This window comes from Lottia gigantea (genome assembly GCF_000327385.1).
Source record: "Lottia gigantea unplaced genomic scaffold LOTGIsca_1, whole genome shotgun sequence".
Taxonomy (NCBI): Eukaryota; Metazoa; Mollusca; class Gastropoda; family Lottiidae; genus Lottia; species Lottia gigantea.
Window position 1 is genome coordinate 8,550,544 of NW_008706746.1, and position 24,161 is coordinate 8,574,704.

The 24,161-nt window shown below is 33.2% G+C and overlaps 4 protein-coding genes across 4 annotated transcripts; 2 read left to right on the forward strand and 2 right to left on the reverse strand.

Annotated features, from left to right (window-relative positions):
• Positions 1-1,967: 1,967 nt before the first annotated feature.
• Positions 1,968-2,162, forward strand: LOTGIDRAFT_102354 (hypothetical protein; the record flags this gene model as incomplete). Its single annotated transcript, XM_009045934.1, has 1 exon — positions 1,968-2,162. One exon carries the CDS (start codon positions 1,968-1,970, stop codon positions 2,160-2,162), a length of 195 nt encoding a protein of 64 aa, XP_009044182.1.
• Positions 2,163-4,857: 2,695 nt separating this feature from the next.
• Positions 4,858-8,269, reverse strand: LOTGIDRAFT_152500 (hypothetical protein; the record flags this gene model as incomplete). Its single annotated transcript, XM_009045935.1, has 7 exons — positions 4,858-5,107; positions 5,559-5,769; positions 6,120-6,238; positions 6,627-6,781; positions 7,155-7,406; positions 7,732-7,885; positions 8,127-8,269. The coding sequence occupies 7 exons, from the start codon at positions 8,267-8,269 to the stop codon at positions 4,858-4,860; spliced, it is 1,284 nt and encodes a 427-aa protein (XP_009044183.1).
• A 648-nt stretch (positions 8,270-8,917) lies between these two features.
• LOTGIDRAFT_228134 (hypothetical protein) lies at positions 8,918-14,079 on the forward strand (the record flags this gene model as incomplete). The annotated part of the gene is made up of 10 exons (XM_009045936.1): positions 8,918-9,059; positions 9,484-9,594; positions 9,938-10,017; positions 10,502-10,586; positions 10,743-10,800; positions 11,332-11,432; positions 11,792-11,856; positions 12,364-12,426; positions 12,904-13,017; positions 13,410-14,079. 10 exons carry the CDS (start codon positions 8,918-8,920, stop codon positions 13,533-13,535), a joined length of 945 nt encoding a protein of 314 aa, XP_009044184.1. The 3' UTR covers positions 13,536-14,079.
• Positions 14,080-16,992: 2,913 nt separating this feature from the next.
• On the reverse strand, positions 16,993-23,957 carry LOTGIDRAFT_152502 (hypothetical protein; the record flags this gene model as incomplete). The annotated part of the gene is made up of 6 exons (XM_009045937.1): positions 16,993-17,391; positions 17,916-18,036; positions 20,905-21,107; positions 22,125-22,248; positions 23,712-23,833; positions 23,865-23,957. The coding sequence occupies 6 exons, from the start codon at positions 23,955-23,957 to the stop codon at positions 16,993-16,995; spliced, it is 1,062 nt and encodes a 353-aa protein (XP_009044185.1).
• Between the last annotated feature and the right edge of the window lie 204 nt (positions 23,958-24,161).

Below are 24,161 nucleotides of genomic sequence, written 5' to 3' on the forward strand. Positions count from 1 at the left end.
GGGGGGGGGGGGGGTGATACCGGTTACTATATATTGTATTTATTGGATTCTCGTTTGTGCCTCATAGCCGAAATTTCTTCTACTGCATAAAAAACAATTATATGTCGATTTTTAATTGAATTGTTCTGAGTGCCTACCCATCATAATTGTCAATTTAATATCTGTTCCCATTATAACACAAAAATAAAAAAATATCATCTTATAATAAATTTATTAGGTCAAACCGAAATAATACAAAAGGATCGAGTTGGTGAAAAATAAAAGTGCCGAATAACGTTTATCATGACAATGTATATGACCTTAGAACGTCGGCTTGACAGCAAATCTCTTTGATGTCCTAGAGTTTCGGGCACTACGACGCCAGATCAAAGTCGGCACCTGTTAGCCGACTCGTTTGATGGTATTAACCCCGCCTATAGAATCTTCTCAGATTCAGACCGATTGATTTTGGTACGAGGGTTGTTGATTGTCATTCTCAATGAAAAAGTCTTAATATTTGAAAAGTGAATAATCAAAATCACAAAATTAAAAAAAAATATGTTGATGTATACGGTTTTATGTATGAATGATGATATTAAGAAACGAAAATTCGATTTTGTTTACCACTGTAAATCCCGTCAACCCCTTATACAGAAATATGGACCATTCTTCTACGATTCTAACGGGATCACGTAAAGTGCCTTATCATCATTGTTAATTACGCTAAACATAAAGCTAAAATTTTCAGGAATTCGTGAAAAAAGTACAGATTAAGATGACTAGCAAGCCTTATAATCCGTTTGCTACTTATATAGATTTAACCAAGTTTGTCACGAGAAGAACCGATTCCAGAGATGTCTCCAATTCTCCAAGAGATGTTCCAGAGTTCCAGGTTCCAAATACTCAAATGATAAAGGTGACCAAATTCAACTCGGATACTGTTCAAGTTAATCCTATCTCGCCTTGTGTAAGTATCGTAATTTTGTCTTTGGATTAAATGCCGGCTTTTTGATGTTTACGGGCGGATGAAAGTGCGGGTTAGTCCTTGTTTTCTTGATTTTTTAGAATAATTCTGGTATAACAAGTTTTAGTTTTTGGCCCCACATATATCTACTTTGTTTAAAACATTTTGGTAGCCCAGTGGCAATTAACGGTATCGTATTGTTTTTTAATTCCCCTAATCTCTTAATTAGTTATTCAGATTGTTTCAATTTATTAGAAACAAAAGATTCAGAACATCACTGTCCATATTCCATTACGTGGTGAATTACCGTGATTTGTCCATTAACCGTATTTTCATGCATTGACATACCGGTATCGGGTACTTCATTACCGAACAGGAACATTTTTCAAAGGAATTAACAACATATATATGACGTTACTAGATTTGTCACCGTTTAAGGAGGATAATGAGGTTCCTGAAATTCCACTAATCGTCCAATTTGCGTTGTTACTAAAGGCTCTTCGCGATTTGTGATGTCATCAAACACTTAGCTTTAGAAATTGTTTGCAGAATTACAGGAACCACAGACGTCTGATTGAAAATTTGAATGGTTAAAACTGATGCCATGAGTGTCCGACCGATACACATACAAAATTTAGAAAACCTCTTTACAATAACTTTAAAGAATATAGGCGCTTTCTTGCGTCTCAGATATGGTATTTCATTTTAGTTTAAAGTGTTATTTGTCGATTCTAATGTTATTTTTTTGTTATTGCAGGAACCAAGTGGACTTGATGCCAGACCAATTACAGAACCTATTATCTGGGAACAATCTTTGAGATGCAGGGGAATCTCCAACTCGTCCGAAGATAGTGAGGGAAGTCCGAAATCTTACCCTACAGATTATGGTTGTGGCAGCATGGGAGCGGCAGGTGGAATAGAACACCAAAATTTTGAAGCAGCAGGCAGCAACTACAATCTGTCGGAAGTGGCTCAGTTAGTTCAGCAGATGGTTCACCAAGAAATCAGATCTTCACGATATCGAATGGGGTGTGTATTTTGTAAGAAAAATGGTGAAACTTATGAATATTATTCTACTCATGTGTTAAAAGATAATAGGGGTAAAGTTGTGTGCCCTATTTTGAGGAAATATACATGTCCTACTTGTCAAGCTACTGGAGATAGTGCTCATACACAACGTCATTGTCCGCTACTGAATGCTAAAGGGTTTGGAAAATAGAGACTACAAGAGAGTATGACTGCAAGTGTAAATGAGAGCCATTTGTGAATTTTAGTAGATGTAATAAGTTTAGATTTGGTGGGGTTGGGCCGCGATATACATAATAATGGGTTAATATTTTTGGAATACCAGTTGCCGTTTTCATGAATTATTACAGTGGTAACAATATGCTTTTGTAAGAGTTTGGTACGTTTAAGAAGATTTTTTACATTAGGTTTTTTTTAATGTCAATGTCATTTTGAATGTCATATATAGGGTCACCGATGAATTTAAAAATACATAGGCCTTGGGGTTTTGTGTAAAAGGAGGGGAGTAAGGGTAATTTACGAGGGTCGGGTTGCATGCCATTGGGGTTGGGACAACGAGAAGAAGTAGGAAGAAAATTTTTTATGTGTATTATAGGATGCATGATTAAGGATTTGAGAACATAAGAGATTTTATAAATATGAAAAAAAGATACATGCAAAGATCTAATTGATGTCATTTGGGGATTAAGGCATGATTGAAATGGAGTTTGTGTTTTATATGAAGCCTCTAGCTTCGCTGTTGGTTTATTATTTTATATTTTTAGCTTTAGTATATATATTTGATAGAGTATAATGTAGTTTTTAGTATAATTATTCTTGAATTCTTTTTCATAATTTAATTGATATTAATGAATAGTGTTTTTTAATGTATTACTGAGTCCTTGGATAGTGGTATTGAAATGGAAATTGGGATGTAGTTTCCAAAGAATGCAGTGTAGATTAAAATATTAGCCTTATTGCACACCGTATGTCGCCCATCATTGTTCGTGCAATCTAGAAGAGAGTTATAGGAGACAAAATAATATTTTTATTCGAACACATTTCATATTTGAATTATGTCACGAAATGTCATAGTAAATGAAAATGTTGTGCTTTAAGTTTTTCAATGATAATGGTATTTGCATGTATTTAAAGTTATCACCACCCCTTCCTTTAATCCTCCTCCCCACCTTTAGTTTGATAGCTGTATTTGTCATATTTGTAATAAATAGTGCTTAACTTTAGAGAAATTAGCTTTGATTATTCTGATTTAAATGTTTTAACCAATTGATTTAGTTTTTAGCTTTTTCTAGTAATTTTAGTGTTTTTAAATCTTTTCGCTTTTCCCTTCTTATTGAAGTAGTATTTTTTAGTATATTTTTTTAAGATGTAATGTTTCTAAATGCTTGATGTATATATATTTTGGACTCCTTTTATTTTCTATGTCTGGTATGATGTATATTCAAACTGGTTTGTTAAAAATACAATTTTCATATTTTAGTCATTGGACTTTTCAAAGCTGAAAATTACTAAAGTGGCCATGTAAACTTAAGATTTCTTTTTGTATCAAATGAATTTTTTAGGACTCTGTTACATACATTTCCATATTGGCCAAGATTTCCCGGTATCTTCAACAAGCGAAGTTATCTGCATGTATGTCGATTGGACAAATATTGTTCTAAAGGCAGAAAAAATTGTGGAAAAATATCAAAACTTTAGTTACAAGAGAACATAAATTTATTGCATATTTTGTCATACAATAGAAATTTTTAATTAGATGTTATAGAAGAATAAATGTTCCAAAAAAATATTCCAAAAATATCTTGTCACAAAAGTATCACCGTCGAAGTCAACTTCATGTTTTGTATAATGAGCAGGCCGTGGAATTTGGACGATGGAGAAGTTTTTTCCAAATGTTTTCTATCATCGTTCATGATATTGTTTATCTGTATTTGTTGATGTTTTATAAATAAGAAAATTAGTTTTTTTAAACTGTTAGTGATGAGGAATCTGATATCGGACGTATGTATTGTAGTTAAAGGGACAGTTTCGCTCTTTGTTTGACCAATCATACCATAGTCTAAAAAACAGGACTTTTAACTTAGTTACAATCAGCAATAGGGTGCCCAGCTTACCGTCGAAATTTGAGCCTTCAAATCCATGTGTGCACTAACCTAATGGTTAGCATTAACCTTGATATACTAGATTCAGAATTCCAGACAGTTGATAACGCATATCACTAACGAAGTATGAATATCTACAAATCGAAAATGCAACTCGTGTCATATATTTATTTTCGTAATATGGAGTTGAACAGCTAAATCCTGACCCTAAAAAGGGAAGGGGAGGGTATATCTGAAACTCGAGTGAGCAGGATAAGATAGTCTCTTGTTAATTACAGAGAGGAGGGCTGTTGAAAATATGATAGGCCCTAGTTTAATGAATAAATGTACTTGTTCAGGTAACCAAATGAAATACCATACAATTGCAAATATAATGCGCATCCCTTCTAACCCTCGAGTAAATCTAAAAAACTATCTTGTCACCAGAAATAATGCACACCCAGTTCTAACGAAAGAATCAACAGATTCACATATCGAAGACACTGTAATAGTGAATAGCCTATTCCAACTATACAATTGGTGCAAAGAAGTATAATGTCATTGAACCCCAGTTTCAAGATGTACTTAGTTGATTTAGAGTGGTTATTCACATTTTATTTCAGCGGTCTACACCTTGTCTTTACAGCCTGCTAGAGTGAGGCTGATGTCCACATATAGTAATTGGATGGTTAAACTTGTACGTGGTTGAGTCGACATATTGCGATCACTATATAGTTTGATAGTATGAGGTAGATGAAGAGCGCTTATACAAATTTCCTTTCAGTGACTCTCATCCTTTCAGTTTCGTTACAATCTGCTAGAGTGCGTTTGATGTCCAAATGTGGTAATTGGATGGACAAACTTGTACTCGGTCGAGTCAGCAAATTTTACAGTATGATTCTGACTAAAACTCCAGTCTAATGTTTCGATGGTGGAAGAAGGACCAAAGGTTGGTTCCAGTGAGAGTTTCTCCCGAATTTCATCCCGGACGTATTTCCCTATTCCTAAACATCCCGATAAACCAGTAGATCTGATTCCACCAACAGATATCCAATTTCTGAAATGCAATAAATTTCTTGGTATGTTCATTATGTAAATTCGTGAGAATGGCAGAAGTTTGTAAACATTCGACCATAATGTTTAGTCTTTCTGTTGAGGGTTGTAATCGCTAGGTATAATCATATCAAATGGCTGAATTCCTTGTTACAAGAATAGTGGCCATTGCAGTCAAGGTATAAGACGAAGTTCACGAAGATGACTATGCAAGGTGTTAATGCCGAGCATTGGATTGACTATTTCGTATAGCTGAACTTTGTTGCTCTCGAGTAAAATGCCACATTAAAAAAATATAGACTAGAAATGGAGCCTTTTAAAATGGTAGGTTTGTGCTTATATCTCTGTCGCCAATGTAAAAAGCCTAGTGGTAATCTTTATTAACCCCAATCCCCATCTCCTAACCCACCTCCTATCCCAACCCGTAAATATTGCAAGGAAGAAGCCTTACTCACCGTTCTGGGAAGGTAGTGATCTGATAATCCTTGTACTGAGTAGCTGGTCTGAGACCGGTATATTCACCGATATTCGAGTAAGAACTTAGACATGGTACGGTGGAACCAGTCGCTGAATATAACTTCGATCTTATAATACCATCCGCTTCAGGTGGTACTTGTCTACTCGGAATATCTTCTGCTGTAGGTCCAACTATTACATTGTTATAAACTGAAACAAGCAGCTTCCATAAAAATGCAGAAAAATGGGACGTAAAACTCAAATTCTTTAGATTGGCTTAAACGTCATTACAATTGTTAAGGAACCTTCTTTGAAGGCTATTGACCTGAAAGACAAAGATCATCTTCGTATTCTGGAATGATACTTTCCTGACACACAGCATGACGTTGTCTTCCCCCGCACCTTCGGGCGCAAATCCCCACAAAACAGTCGGACCCTCCAGCCAACAACAGCTGTCAAAGGAGGATGGAATAGGGGAAGATGTTTCGGACAAGTAAATACTGAGATTTATGATTTAGAAGTAAAAGTATCACATAATGAATGGAATGTAATATCATTACCTGATTTAAAGACTATAATCCCTTTGGTTTTATCAGTTGGTACGGGTAGAATACTGGAGTTTATTAGACCACTGGTGTTCTGACCATACACTAAATACTGGCCCTTTCTTGGTTTAATACTGAAAAGAATGAGAAGAAATAGAATTTGATGTACAATTTTGCTATTCCCAATTCGGCTAATGAATGCGCAACAACTTTGTTACATATTTCGATTTCTAACTTTCAAGAGTGAGATCTTTAGGTTGGTTGGTAGATGACAAGTTAACGTTCGCTTCCAGCGAATGCTGATATCGCAAACTAGATGGTTGTTGGTAGTCGTAGTAGTTGGAAGTTGGATTGGTTCAAATTGGACGATTCTGTGTTGTTGGTTTGGTTGTTGATTCTTCATGAGATCTTTAACGTATACTGTTTGTATATACTACAAGGCGAATCGTTCTCTTAGAACGACTAGAAACTTTACTGATCAGGAGATGACAATCGATTATAAAGATCTAAGTAGGAGCTAACCTGAATGTTTGACAGTTGACTAGATTATCTATCTGGTCACCATAAAGACCGGCGCAGTTTACAACTACCCGACATGTTATAGCACCATGTTGAGTATGAACGGTGGTTCTGTTATATTCTGGCGTAATTCCTGTTACTTTACAGTCAGTTTTAACCTAAAAATCCACAATTCACTTATATTTACCATTTTCAAACCCCAACCCTTGACATGCACCATATTTGGCATGGTCTTGTATGAAAAAGATATTTTTAATAACTTTAACTTCACCGCCTAAAACAAAGCTATTTGGATAAAATGAACCTCATACCTATGATAATTGTTAAAACGACTATTTAAATTTTCTTGATAAAGACTTCACTCATTGTGCCATATACGCGCTGATAACTTAGTACGTGTATTTGTTATTTCATTTCTAGTTCGTTTTCATTTCATTGTAGACAAACTAGTAACTGGATTTCTACTCTCCAGCAAGTGACACGGAAAGCGGAAACTGGGTAGAATAGGCTAAAGCGTTATTTAATCCTAACCTTGCTGTTCCTGTGTAAAGAATGTTGAACCATGCATACAGGAAACAACCAAGGATCTAAAACAGTTTCATTTGGTATCCATATACCACCCTGTACTCCTTGGTTTAGATTTGGTTCTCTTTCATAAACTTGACTAGCTGATAGTTGATACATATCACCAACAACACCCTTGTCTTCAGAACTTTTCTGGATATCTGCTAGCTTTCTTCTCTGAGAGAAAAATCGCATATAAAAATATGTTCGTGATCGTATCTGAACCGAACAATGAATAACGTTTCTCTATCTTTTCAAACTTTTTATAGTTCATAATATCTACAATGCCAATTTAACCTTAAGCGTGAAGTCGTTGGTAGGCTAGGTAAACCATATATAGGTATATGTTTGGTTTCATAAACGAGCGTTAGGGTGATATGAGACTAGAATCCCTATAAAAAGCACGGGCCATGTCGAGTCTTAATCTAATCCTTATTTTAGCCTAGATATGAACTATGATTTATGTTGATACTACTACTACTACTACTACTATACTGTTGATTCGAATAAAGTTCGCTCAGATTCCCTAACTGAAGAAGCATACCTGCTGTTCGTTCCAGGCTACCATAATAGCACCAGTTCTTTTATCAGGAACTTTCCATTTATCCAATAGAGGAAAGATTTCATCTTGGCATAGCTTAATGCAGTGAAGCTCTTTGCTATTGATAGGGGCGTCAAAACCAGTATGGAGCATGCCACTAAAAAAAAAGCACTAAGATATAAAATCCTTTTTCAGCAAAACTATTCTCTCGAATTTTGAAATGTAGTCAATGTGGTCTGACAATGTGGTGTAAAAAAAAGTTTGAGTTACCTCCATGAACTATATTGCAAAAAAAAAACACACCTCATTCAATGTGGTCTGACAGGTGTAAATATAAATTTGGGGTTATCTCCCATGGATTATACAATCAAATAAATTCCATGTCCAAATCAACTTACCTGTTTCCAGAGCTTGCTTCACTCAATATCTCAGGATTTTTCTCTACAAGTAGACATTTATATCCGTCTTGTGAAAGAATAAAGAGTGTAGCACATCCTACCACTCCACCACCAATAATCACAACATCATACTCATAATCCATTTTTCTTTGAACCTAAATTAGTTTCGCTTCACTGATAACAAATATAGTCCGGAAACGAATTATTAGCGAGATATTTGTACTGCTGTTTTAAGAACCAGAACTGGTGGTCGATTGAATTAGAGTGTTGAATTTTACCATGTTGACTAATTTGCGATATATTTTGAATTTTGTATTCCTTGATCTTGCAAAAAGATTACTTATTTTACATACCGGTACAGTTTGCACCTTGTCTATTTATCTAACGTAAAGATCAGAGTACGAAAGTCAAAGTAAAGTATCAATGGATAAAATCTCAATCAATTCTACCTCACCCTGACTCTAAAATCTTGCTTTTGAATGAACTAATTCTGAAATAGATTCTCGTTTAGGATTGAAATTGAAAGCAATGTCCTGATAATATTTATTTTTACAGTTATTTCGGATTATAAGAATGGGACTTTTAAACAAGTACGACCAAATTTTTTATTATTCCCTGTACAAACTTTTGGGTTTCTGTCCGCTCTGAAATTCAACAAATCGGATGTAAAAATTTCTTAATTGGAGCGGATACCCTCGCCCTATAATGAAATTTCTCTGGTCAAATTAGTTTGATACCAAGCTCGTCTTCTCTGGAAGGCATTTTTTCGCTAAGCGAGTGAAAAATCCAAGATGGCCGTCGTGAATGTTTGTAATCGAATTTTACCAGGAAAAAGTGAAAAATTTCAATTAAATACTGTTAATTTAGCAGATTCAGTGAAGAAACTTAAGGAAGATGTTCTAGATGCTGTAAAAACTGACCAAAGAAATATAGGTAGAGCATAGATTGATAGAATATCGTAGAAAAATTAAAAAATAAAACAAAGAGAACTTTCTTTATTATGTTGCGAAAAAGTTGAGTCATTGATTCAAAGACGGAATATTTTTGATCAATTGTTTATTAATGTGGGGCCTATATCATAATTGGTAGAAATATTTTGTTATTTTTATTATTGAGTTAGTAGAATAATGCTGTTGTTGTGAATCGTTCGCGGCCAAATGATATTAAGGCCGATGCATTTACTATGATGAGCACAGTCATAGACTAAGATTTGACATTTATGACAGATTCATATCAACTGGCTCTAGATACACCTTAAGTATTTCGCAGCTGTCTGGCTTATGAAGCTTTATTGAACAATCCTGCCAGTAGACTATAATAATTTTAGACTATCTAAGATCTATGTAACATTTTTCAGAGTTGGTGTACTGTGGTCAGAAATTAAAAGATGATGATAAAATTGAACAATATGGAATCAAATCGGGTTCTACAATTTATGCCCTATCAAAACCTAACTTTCAAGAATCTGGTATGTTTCAGTTAAAAATCAAATTTTATGTCACATGTGCTTTCTCATTATTACTCATAGTTATGATAATAGTTGCTAAAACTTTATTTTGTTTACCAGCATAATAGACCTTGTAGTCTTAGTTATATTGCATGAATTAAGATATGTGGGATTGCAAATGCCACTATCACAAGTGTATTTATAAGTAGGTTTAGCAACTTATTATAGTGGAAATTGGACAAATAATTGTAAGACCAGGAAACTACTTGAATTTTAGAGCACTTAGAGAATTAGAATCTTTAACATGTGCCAATTAAGCTAAATAACTACTGTCTTTTGAAATGATTTTTATTTATTTTCACAGAAGTGATAAATCAGTTACCAGAAAAAGAGATTATTGTCACTATAAATTCAGCCATCAGGAAACCAGCATATCATCAAATTGTAAGTTTACAGAGGCCTTTTGATTACGGATTACATTTTGTAGTTGTTATCTTTATGATGTTTTTTGTAACAAACTATAACATATAGGAAGACAGGCTGTTGTAACAAACCATAACATATAGGAAGACAGGCTGTTTTAACAAACTATAACATATAGGAAGACAGGCTGTTGTAACAAACTATAACATATAGGAAGACAGGCTGTTGTAACAAACTATAACATATAGGAAGACAGGCTGTTGTAACAAACTATAACATATAGGAAGACAGGCTGTTGTAACAAACTATAACTTATAGGAACACAGGCTGAAATAGGTCATTTGTCTGAAGATTGCACATTGTGAAATTTTGAGTAACAACATTACAGTTTCTGTTTTAATATTTGAGGTGTAAATTTTATGATGTTTTCTGTCAAAATTCTGAACCTGTCAAATTGTAAATTTTTAATTCTTAATTTTATGTTGAACATTATTTATACTTTCAGGTTCAAAGAATTTTAAATGATCCTAAAAAGATGAATGAATTAATCTCCAATAATCCTGGATTAGTCTCAGATCCAGCTGTAATATGTAAGTATATTAGTATCAGTATTTAAAGGCAAATTTCATATAAATCAGTTAGAATATTGACTTCTATACCATGATTATGGTAGAAGAGAGGTTATGAGTCAGAAAGCTGGGAAAGATATAAGTCTTGAAGTTAATGAAATAATTTATATGTTTCAGCTATGTTGGTGGATGTTGGTTTATTAGTCAGTTTAATTCAACCCAGTAATCTATCAAAGTAAGTCAATTCCTTTTGTTTTCTTACCAAGTTTCTCACTATAAGGTTTGTAAGTCTGAGACTCTTTGTATAATATTTTTGTCTGTTTTGTAGATATGTGATATCTTTACAGCTATAAGTATGAATCTAATTTTTAACCTGTTAAAGGGACAGGTTTGCCATCTGTTTAACCAACCGTACCTTAGTCTCAGAAACATGAAAGTTTTTAGCTAATCTTATCAGTAATATTAATAATCAATAATATCCGCTCACTGTCGAAATTTGAGTCTTCAAATCCGTGTGTGTTCAGAATTATCCTCGTTTGAAAGTTACAATGATGAGTCATATTTTCTTGAGATTCTGCCATATAAAGATAAGACATACATAGAAATTGAGGTGTTTTTGGAGGAATTATGTGATTTTTGTACATCTCTAGTACTTTTCACAAATTTTTGAAAATTTTAAAGTGCTGTGTAAGAACATAATTAGCTTGAGTTTCTATAAAATAGAATTATTAGACAACTTTTTGATTTCTTGTCTTTGCTGTTATAGATTATTGTCAAGACATCCTGTGTTTGGTCCAGTCGCTATGTCCATAGCTACCACTGTTAATGAAGAGGCTGGGAAAGAAGGAGCTACTGCCTCATCGGCAGGTACATTGGCCTAATATATCTATTTTACTACAAACTCTTCTCTTTGCGGTGCTGAAATGTCTGGCTTACAAGTTTAAGTTCAATTATTCTATGTATATTTTCATACTCCCCCTTTTAAAGATGTAATTTTTACATGTAGCATTGATGAGCATCTCATCAATCTACAGTTGATAATGATTATGGTATAAGAGGATGAAAACATTTTCTTACCTTGAGAATTAAAACAAACACCACCTATTCGCTCTGCAAATGTCAATCCAACTCACTTCTGACAGCTAATACACAGCCTATGGTGTTTGTTTAGAAGTATTTACTATTTGTTGTAAGAATCTCTGCTAAAAGAATTAGTATATTTTCAGGAACTTACTCTATAGATCAGATGTCAGATGAAGAGGATGAAGCAGGAGTTGGAATGAGATCTCAGGTTCGATTCTTTCTATATTTAAATGATTTAAAGATGGGTTCCCTTATTTTCATTTATGAAAATGAAAATGCTCAAACTTATATCGAATAGAAAGTAGATGTGTTCTAATGACTTGGAAAAATACCAGTTTGTCTCATAATTAATTCATAATTAGCTAAATTAGAAGAGAAATACCAGCAGAATTCCAATGAGTGGCAGATTAAGAAAGATCAAAAAGTCTTTTTGTTCATCCAGACTGTACATACATGGACATTTATTATTGGTTAAAACTCTTAATTATATACATCTTTAATAATCCAAGGAAACCTCAAAATTTGGAAATGGGGGGAAAAGCTTGCAGACATTCGAAAAGTACTAAATTGTTGTGGGCTTAAAACATAAGGTTGCTTAAAAATGTCTTGATAGTCGGAGAAGTAAATCGACAGCCCTAACCCAATAATTTCATGAAATATTAAGATGACTTGTGGAGACATTTTTTATGATAGTTATTTTGTTTTGTTGATTCAGAATCGACCTGGTATCACAGCCTCCCAACTGGCAGCAGCTATAATGCAAGCTCAAGGCTCAGAGGTAACATAATATGTCTTTAATTGTCATTGATACATGTTTTGTTTTCTTGTCTGGAAGGGATGCATATTATTACAGTGACAGCTAGTGTTTTAGATTTACTTGAGGGGTATAAGGAATGCACATTATATTTGCCTGTGCACTATTTTTGCAAATATGGTATTCCTGGCAATTTGATATTACTTTCCAATCATGGTCGTTACAAGCTTTAAAACAATTCTGTTAAATCTTGGTGAAATTGTGTTTCAACAGCCCTTGAATTTCATGAAATGCAAATCAACTGCACCACTGAACACAATACTCCTTGTTACTCAATATGTGCACAAATTTAAGGTTTGCAGGCATCTTAAGAGAGGTCAAAACATCAGTAAAGATACAGTCCATAATAGATCAGCTATCTGTGAAACTTGTTCTGATTTGTTCATATTTGTAATACTGTTTATGTATAATCATATGTAATCTATAATATTTGTATTTTAGTCTAGTGCTGCAACATCTGGTACGAGTGGAGGAAGTAGTCAATCTAGTTCTTCTATAACAGAACAATTCTTTCAACAAGCTATGTTATCAGCTCAGCAAGCTTCTGTCTCGACAGTAAGTTCTTTTCTATATTGGCTATTGAAAGTGATGGCCTGGATTCAAAGATAATACTTCCTTCACACTTTGAAAAGAAAGTTTTCAAGTCATTTGAAAGAATGAAAACTGTAGGCCTTTTGTACGGAAGATTCTTCATGTTAAAGATCGATTAAAAGTTTACAACAGGACACTGACTGCCTTCAATAGACTGTTAAGGTGTAGAAAATGAGAATGTGAAATTGTACACTGTTGTGGATAAGGTGTTGATACAGTTTTCCCTTAAAGTCATTTAAATCTGTTAATAAAAGTCTACAAACTTGAATCACTTCTGTCAGTTTATGTTTATAAGGGAGATAATACAAGGAAGAAAATTTAAAGCGATTATGAGATCAAATTCGTTTTATTTGTAGGAAGCTGTACAACAAATGAGAGATATGGGTATAACAGATGAAACTAGAGCTAGAAGAGCTTTGGTACAAACTGGTGGTGATGTTAATGCTGCTGTGGAACTTATATTTGATGAGGGACTTTTGTAGACTGATGCTTATGATCATACTGGAGTGTATATAGATCAGCAGTGGTCATCAAGACTTAAATTTATCTTTGTTTGATTGATGTCACAATTCATAGTTTTATCATTTTCTTGGCATCATTGACCTGATATCACAGCCTCTCAGCTAGCAGCAGCTATAATGCAATGTGTAATGGTTTGAGGGGCTTTAATGAGTTGACTGTGCTTGTGTTAGTGTTTGTGGACAGGAGTGTATATAGATCATCAATGTCCAACAGATATAAAAATTTATGTTTCTTTGATTGATGTCCAGTATTAAAATATTGGTGCTTGTGATTGAAAGTGGACTGGAGTGTATAAAGATTATCAGTGGTCATCGAGACTTTATTTATTTTTGGTTGATGTCTGCATTTAAAACATTTTAATTAGTTTCTGAAACTAATGTGGTCGTTGGTTGGCTCTGTATAAAATGACAGACATTAAAAAGTTATTTTTGATTGATGTGCACTGTAAAAACATTTCATATGTAATTGACGAAGTCTTGTAAATAAAATATTGTATTTATTCTGAATCTATATGGCTGTCTAAACGTGGCTTAAGTCTATGCCACAAATACGTATATTCTAAAATGAATCAAAAACAAGCTCCAGCAATATATCTATGCAGATTTGTCCTCATTATATTCTGCATTCATTCATATTTATATTGGGAGTTAATGATGTTTAAATCATCAATGAGTTGCAGAGAGGGTACATTGTGATTAGAAAACAAAGCATTAATCTTAGCGTAGGCAACTGGAGGTGCATATTTCAATCCTTGCTTCATCAAAAATTAGCCCTAAACACCACCATCACTGCCCCTTTTACCTAATAAGAAAGACAAGGGGTACCAGGGGTACCTTAAACAAACAAAAGAAGGTCCCAAAAGTTCATAAGTTGGGGAAAAAAGTATCCCTGTTTCATTCAAACTGTTACCATATAATTAAATGATTTGTAAAGAGGTTTTCTAAATATTTTATGTGTATCGGCGACACTGATAGCTTCAAGTCACTAGAGTGGAGCTTCCGGAATCAACTATTGATATCTATGCAGTTCCCCTCTAGTGACGTCATTAAACGCGCTAGTTTTAGTGGAATTGCAAGAACCACAGACGTCGGAATGAAAATTGGAATGGTGCAAATTGATGCTATCAGTGTCCCTGATACACTTAAAAAGTTTAGAAAACCTTTTGACAATCCCTTGAAGATATTGTGTCCAATTTATTCAGATAAGCAAATACAAATCTGATGTTTTTTACTTCATTCTACCAATTGTCTAAATTGAAAATCTAACACCCAGTTCGTCTATACTTGAATTGTTGATGGTAGGCCGACTATATATGTTTAAAGACCGTTATCAATAAGAAGATCGCACTGAAGTAATTTTAAAATAGGTGAACTGAGTTCCAGTGTATTTATTTTTTTTTTTACCTCATTCAGATTTACCGAACTGTTAATTTAAATGTTATTGACATTGACACCTTGTTCGTGTACAATAATATAGTATAAGTAGTAAAAACGACTCTGTTTGCTGTACGTAGTTTCTGGTTCTAGTGTATTTCAGGCTCTTTAATAATGTCTATTTTAACCTCATGCCAAATTCCAATTAAAAAGAGATTTGTTATTTTTGAAGCATGATTGGTATAATGATATTCTGGACATGATTTATCACATTATGATCCAGTCATAACATTTACTCGGCTCAATAATTCACAGGGTTTATATCACGTTTCTTAATTTGGTGTTATTATTAGCTCAAATAACATAACAGAATACTAGTCCGAAACTTTGATCTAAACTATCCTCTGTTATAATGCGTGGAGGAATGTAAGGCGCGAAATGTGATTTGTGTCTGATAGCTATTGCAGTTTTTTGTGGTCGGAATGTAACGTCAGCTAAGTGTCGGATATATAAATACAAGTACTGTTATACAGTCTTCCTAGGTTCATAGCTTCGAGAAATATAAACTTATTTCTCTTTCTCAAATCATCCTAAATAGAGATATAAAATTCTTAAAAATTTTCTGAAGCTAATCTGGCTTACCCATGCCAGTACAAAAAGGGTAAGGATATAGTCGAAAAGCTGTAACTCCGTCAAAAGTAATGAGGGGCCACGCATTTAGTCAGAAAGTTTCAGATTGGTTACCTTCGTCAACAATAACGAAGAGAGATAATGGTCGTGTTCGGGCTTTGAGAAAGTCATCAAGCCTGGGCAGGTTAGTTATTACCATAATTCGGCAATTCCGTTATTTTATTCTAACTATCACTGGCAACAAGAGGAAAGATATAGCAAGTTTCGGACCAATATAAAGTACATGAAATGTTCCAAATATAGCATCAGATCAATTGGTATTTTATGAGCGTGGAGTAGACTGTGGTCCTACCAGCGTGAAATTGTACAGACAGATTACTATAGTTAGCTAATAAAATATATTGTCAATACGACTTAATGGTTTGTCTTGATAATCACGTGTCGTATACATATCAATGGGATACATTGATGGGAATTAAGATGAAATTAAACGAAGTTTTACGCCCTCTTTTACTATGCGAGCTGATGAATTGAATGAGGCAATACACTCTTATTGCATATATCCTATATGGCTAATTGGAGAATCAGTTTTATTCACTTACCTAATCTACGAGAGCAATTTTTCTAGTATGCACCGTTGTATCATAATATAACAGACGAATTAAGTCTCAATGCCGGTTCTACTAGGGTTGGTGGGAGGGGGGGGGACATGGCTTAGGTAGGGCTAAGGTGTTTCGACCAGGACAAGAAAACTATCCTACATAGCGATTAAAGAAATTGGTTAATCAAAGAACCACTTTCAAACTAAGTAATTTCTTTAACAACAAGATAGAACACCGGGATAATACAAAATTAACAATGACAAAAATTTACAAATAATATAAACAACCAAACTCGTCATCCCTTTTGGGGAGTTCACATGGCTAAAATAATGTTCACTTGGTAAACCAGGGTTAGGTATTACATAAAATAATATTTTTAACTTTGTCGACACTTCTTGCACTGACTTATCTGGTGAAATGCCATTAGGTTTTGGCCACGGACCTGCAAATTTCGAAAGGGAACCACCTTAAATGTTCCACTTTCCCTCAGAACTAGTCTATAAGGCATTTTAAAAAAGCGTGCCAAAGTTTATAACGATATTCGATATATTTGTGCGATCTAAACATAAACTCGACTAGTCCACTTAATGTTAAGGTAGTTCAAGTAGTAATGAACGCAATATAAGTTTTGTATATAGAGTTTCGGTTACTTCTGAAATTTATTCTTCAAACATCTTAAATATCTGTTGTAAGGAAATTGTATTCGAAGCTAGAAGATCAACATCTTGTTGTAACACGGTATAACTGTCTGTAATTGTACAGAGATACACTCTATGAAGGTTACGTTACCAAATGCGCGTGTGTATGGTTTGTTATACATTGTCACAGGAACCATAAGCACAATTATGATCACAAACAGTTCTGTTTAATTCTATATCACAATTTCTACTACTAGTATTATAATGAGTAGATCTCGTCTGCGATGAGTTTTGACGCAGAAAATACATTCTTCTTGAATACGCCTTTCCTCGAATGCACGTGCATATCGCGTGCAGAAATGTCTGACGAAAACTTTTCGACATAAATCCATAAATGATGGGATTAACACAACTGTTGAGATATGAGAGTAAATAAAAAGAAAATCTCATTGGTTTTAGGTAACCATAGTTTAAATGATGAAGTATATTAAAGGCTGTAAGAAGGTTAGTGGTTAATATCGGCGCCCAGCAGATTATAAAGATGATTATTACTGAAACTAACATCTTAATCACCTGAAATATACAGTATTCAAATCAAATTAATTAAAACTATATTATTGTCCTGTTATTTGAAGTTTCGGCTTACTGCCTTCTTCAGAAACACCCAAAATAGATCTCGATCACATCTTATTCCGTTATTGTCTGGAAGAAACTGTATAATAGACAAACCTAGAGTAGTGTAAGCAGTTCCCGTTCTAAGGAACAGCATCTCTGCCTCACTCGCCGATCTATGTACGGAATTATAAAGCATTTAAATACATCGACATTTATTTTCTGAAGTAAAAGTGAACCATTTTACGGAGTCTTTCTTTAGCCTTGCTAAACAATGTCAGGTCTTCCTTTTCGTCGATAAATATGTTTTGTGGCTCGGACTGTGACTGGAAAGATCTAGCGATATAATGGTGTAGCGCTATGAAAGTAAAACGTTAAAGATGTAAACCCACAACTTTCGCCAAATGATTCTTATCCCAACGCATTTGTTTTTATAGAGAAAGGAATACATAATGGAAAATAGTCTAGAGAATGAAGAAATGTACCTGTTTTCTGGTTTGGTCGTCCTCTGATGAAATCTTAAATATGCCACTTGATTTGATCACCGGACTTTTATCTGATCCAATATGAAATGGACTGGATTTAGTGGAAGCCATAAGATATTGCCTGTAATAGATGTATTAGTGCGTTTTGTAATGGAATGGCTTTAAAGATTTAAACGTGCTTCCAGGCATAAAATGATTCATATTCCAATTGTCAATAAAATAAGAGGAATACATGCAGCTTAAATTTGAAAAAATGTGAATCTGATAATGACAACTGTATTTTTTTATAATGCTGTAATTTTGATAAACGATAAAATATCAAATTAAATCGAACGAAAAAGTGAAAGATATAAATTTTTATGATTGCATAGAATTTTTGATCCCTTAATAATATCATTAAACATTTATATTATAGAAGATGAGTGTTACAGTTATCAAGAATAAAACCTAAAAGCATTTTGTCACTTATGACGTCATCAGTAAAAGACAATTGTGTTAAATTGAATAAATTCAGAAATCCTTTAAGTCTCCCAATTTAAATGGTTTGTAACAAGCCAATATATTTTTTATTTAACAGTCACTTATTTAATTAGCTTATCGATTTACTGTCCTCGCTATACCGTTATCTTTCAAATCACTACTGTTTTTTCAACAATTCTTTTTATAACATAGTTAAAACTTTCTAACATGTTTTTCGTACAAAGATAAAGACAATATTTGAGATCAAAGATTCAACTTAAATAATGTAGAATTATGCAATTGAAAGATAAAACCATGGTTTGATTCTATCGGCAAGATTCTAAATTAAATTTTGATTTTTTAATGCATGATTTGTACTGCTTACAGATTAACGATAAAATATCATCACATTACTGTGAAGTAATGGTTCAACTTGAATATTGTCAAATTATGCAATTGAATGATATATAACCATGATTTCAATCTTTCAGTGAATTTCCTAATTAAATTGTGAATTTTTTATCTCGTCAACAATAGTTCTTATGCTTTGTATCGCTTGACCAAAATAAACATTAGATCTTATTATGATTAATGAGAGAATACCATCAAATAACTCTACAGCACCTTGTGATATTATGCATTGAGTTCGAAAAACGGTACACTCTAATAATGACACAAAGATTTATTGTAGATCTTAGAACTGGATATTGGCAATCAGAATATTTGTTTTAATGGGTCAAGCATGTTACTGTGGAGCAATAATATCGAAATGAATTTCATCTTCCCCTTGGCACTTTTAGACAGTCATCATCTCTGGACAAAAAAAACTTGTATGTAGGTTAGTATGACATCCTACACATCATCTATGGCAGGTGAATTCTATATCGAATTTTAATTTAGAAAAGTGGCATTTAGTTCTATTCAGCTGCTAATAATTATCCTCTTTTGTAATGTAGTCTTTTTTATGGTATTTAGATGTATTTTCAAAATAAGTACATGTATACCAACCAAACTATTTGGATTAAAGGGACGCAGGGTAGACAAACCAAATCATAGGTGACATCAGGTGTTCCTGAATACCGAAATTACTATTACTGTACTATTACCATAGTGGAGATTAAATTTCAAACGTTTTTGGACTTAAGTTTGGACAGAGAGTTAAAAGAATGAGAGAGAGTTAGTCTACTGGTGTTAAAAATATTAACATTCTGGACAGTTCAGGACAGTACAATTCATAGGCTATTTTGTTTCTTCGATGTGAACTAGGTTTGCAGATTGTTTGATATTTAAAGGGACTGATGCGCCATTTTTTTTACTAATCATACTTTAGTCTCAGAAACGGGAATTTTTTTAGCAAAGCCAATCAGTTATAGTGTTCACAACTCACCGTCGAAATTTGAGCCTTCAAATCCACGTTACTGTTAAAATGACGACTCGTCAATTTAAGATATTCTATGATATATACAAAAAACATTATACGAAAAGTGAGTTAAATTCTTCAGTACTTCTGAAGACTTCTGAAGATTAAAATCAACCTCCCAAAATGGCAACTGTCCATTTAATTTCAATATGGTACTTTCTTCAAAGGCTTGCTAGTAGGTTATAATTGGTGATCGTTGGTCTATTTCAAAGTTTCAATGTGAATATTTTAATAATTTTAAGAGGATTCCATATTGTCATAGGTATGACCTGGAACTCAACGTCCTCATTAAACTCAGATAATATGGAAATTATGAAAGTCTAAAACCATAATCATGTAAAGTCTTTAATAAGATTTGATGAAGCTAGTATTAATTGTCAATAATTTCTATTCGTGGCGGGAAATCTGTCTAATATATTATGTAATAGCCGCGTGTTTTATAATCCAGCAGACGTCGAACCTGTCTTATTAAAATTGATTTGTAAATTTTCAATTTTCAGCTCACGATATTCTACTCCATCATCTTCTTCGAGCCAATAAACAAATCTTCTTTTGAACCCAATTTATCCATGTCGAACAAAAATTATTCAGAATTTAGATTTACTAGGATTATTTTCAAATATTTTATACCCGTCATACACTTCAATATCTAAAAATCAATATTGGAACGCAGTCTTTGATGTACCCTAATCCGAAAAACTCTAATTCTTTATACAAGCTCCAAAAAATAAGGGTAGTTTAAAAAATTGTCTGACTTAATGAACTCTTGATTTAACTGATGGTAACCGATTATTATGTCTAGGATAGTAAAATATATACCAGATGTTTGTTATGGCCAATAATGGGATGTAATGAACTAAAAAGGTTAAATGACAATGGATTGTGCTGTGAGTGATGACAAAAATCCATCAAAAAGCTAATACAATTATCATGCTTATTTACGCCACCAATAGTTCTACTGTAATACTTTTTTGATCATTGCAAAAATTCAATAATCTATTCACTTTTGGTTTGACATCCCAAAATCATTGCTAAAAACTTATATTAATACGCTACGAAATGAATAATAAATTGTCAAAATTTGAAAAAAAAAGTGTGGGAACGACGTACCTGCCATTTTTCATGATAACTCTTTGATTGGAGACGTGCCATAGTTCTAAACTAATATTACAATAGGCAAACATCATAATAGAGACTGGTATAACTAACATCATACAGAACATATAAACTTCATATACTCTACTAAATAGTAAATCTTCCCAGTCTTTAATACACCAATACCCCTTTCTTACCACTCCAACTTCTTTATGATTCTGAAACAAACAGATACAACTCAACATTGAGCTCTTTGTGTGTAATTCTGGCATCACTATCCTACGGAGCCCCTAAGGCGCAATTGTAAACATATTTATTTATTATTTCGTTTAAACGAAATAATTAATTCGTTTAAACGAAATAACATCATTAGTTAACTATTTTAAATTGGATAGTACGGAGCCCCTTAAGCGCAATTTTCAACACTTTTTATTATTATTTCGTTTAAACGAAATCATTATTTCGTTTAAACGAATTATTTATTTCGTTTAAACGAAATTGCAGAAACATGAGGCGTATGACTCTTGCTTATATTTTAGGGAGGGTGGTCTATAGTCCTTTTAATGGATTTCTCAATTGAGATATGGTGGGTATTTTCTTAATCATCATGTTCATTTTATGATTGATAGTAAAGCAAGTATTTTGTATCTTACAAATCTTTCATCAACTGTCTCAAAACCAATTCATGAAAACGGAAATCAGAAAGACGAAAAGAAGGTAAACACTGATATTTATATCAGCATTTTATATCCTTCAGCAAATGAACAGCTGATTTCCTGCTCTAGTCGTAGTATTTACGCCTGTAGTCAACTTTTTAGAGGTCAATCCCACATCACGACCTTTAAACCAGTAATCTATATTGCCTAACATTTTGAACAAATGTCAACAGATGGTATTTCGTAGCACAGGTGCAATGTGGCATACATAGCAAGATTTAATTAGTACAAATCCAATGTAGTTTATCAAAGGAGAAAGGAGAAAAGTGCAAAAGTTTCAGCGTATCTGAAACTTCGGAAATCTGAAGTTTCGGAAAATCTCAGAGAGATCCAGGGCTTCCCCGATTTCAAAAATTCTTAAACAAATATTTATTCAATTTTATTTAAGTATCTTCGAATTCATTAAGAATTATACCAGCTTAAATTCGATGAGAAAATGGAGTAAAGTAGAATGGGTGGCAAAGACAATTCATTGGTCCATGGAGTTGCTCAATCCTCTCCTGAATTCTAGTCACTTACCTGTAGAAAGGCAATAGGTAAAGCTAAAATAATCGACAGTAGCCAAATCATAACGATAGCTCTTTTAGCTTTTCGCACACTGCATACATACTTAGCTTTCAATGGATGTAGTATGGCATAGTATCTGGAAAAAATCAAACAGTTGTCAAAGCTATAATTTAGGGAATGGAATATCATGCTTCGTGTATATATTGGTGCAACCGCTGAGATAAGTTTGGATTAAGTACATTTTTTTTCTTTATTTTTGTTTTGAAAGATTAAGCATCTATAAAAAAGACAAAGTTTATTTTTATTTAGAAGATGAATGTCTCATGTGCTACAAGAATTATATGTTCAAGATCCCTTGACATTAGGAAATCGAAAAAGAATACGTTCATCATGCAGAATTCCAACTATACACACTACATTGTTATCCGTCTTCATTAGCCCCAACTGGAGCAAATCATTATTTCATTCCATTGTTTTTCACCTGCATGCGACACAAAGACAAACTTCTGAGGGTTCATGAAATGTAGGATATAAACCGATCAAAAATATGACACAAGTTTGAAGTGCATTTCTTTAGAATTTGAGTGCAATTTTAAGATAGATTAACACGAGATTAAAAAAAGACTACAAAAACTTCCTTCCTGTGAAAGAGAAAATAAGAAAAAATAATTAAACCCCAAAAGTTTCCTTAATCTTATAAAAGCAGCAAAAGGATTTTACATATTAATTGATTATATTTCATAATAACAAAATGAACACGTAATGCCAGCTATATTGTAATGAGATTGGAAGGAAACTGGAGAAGATTGTAGAGTTAATCTCTTAATAGAGTAAGGGATTAAACTGGCATGTTAAACTAATATTAACTTATATATGGCCATTCTGATATTTCTTATGCTTCCTTTTATGAAAAAACTCCATCTAAAAGGCAAATAAATTCTACTTTTATACTGGAAACATGAAAGATGCATGTAATTGTACTTTTGAAAAATTTGTGACAATTCTTTTCTTTCTTTTATTTAAAAATGTTCATCAAAAAGGCAAATAAATTGTAGTTTTCAGGAAATATTAAAACTGTACTTTTGTAATACAATGTATATGATTTCTAAACTTGTGACATTTGTATCCTTCCCTATATTAAAAATGTCCATCTAAAAGACAATTAATAATAAATATACGAAATATTAATGACCAACCAAAACACGATGGTATTTTCGCATTGTGATTCCTTTATAGCCTACTATTTTTTAAAAGGCTAAACCGATCTTCAATAAGACTAACAAACTGACAAGTTTAGATATATCACCAGGTGCAACATGAGTGGAAGTTGATGAATCTTAATATAAATGACGATGGACATTTCTCGAAAGCTAAGAACAATGAACGACTACGACTACAATATTATAAGGCCTAATTTTGTTTTCCACATTAATTCATTATATGTTTGTTGTTATAACTTTTTCAAAATAGTTAAATTTTCAGACTTCTTTGTCCATTAACCTTATCAAATATTATCCAACCTTCATTATCACCATGATATACAAATTTGAAAAAATACCAGACAAATTAGTGTATACTTCCGCTGTTACATTTACCTACCTTTCTAAACTCATAACTGTCAGAGTTAAAACAGAGCAGATTGATGATAGATTCTGTACATACACCAGTGATTTACACAGCAATTCACCAAATATCCACGTAAAGGTGAAAAACGCTGCAAACTGAAAATAAGATACATTAGAATTCATTTACTTTATTGGCATCCGGAAATTCTCGACAGTTTCCATAAAACTTAATCAGTCGCAGGGCGCTAGGATATCTTTCATGTTTGGCCTTTTTCTGCATAGCATTACTAGAACTCTCTTGGTTGAGCGTTTGGCCGCTGTACTGTTTTTGCGTGAAGATAGACATGAATTTTATTATCAACAAGGTCGATATATACATTTTCATCATGTCCAAACCCCACCCCCATTCGTCATGTAAGACCATGTCAGAACTACATGGTATACGGTATATAAGTATATTACTATTAGTAAGGAGTAAGCTGTC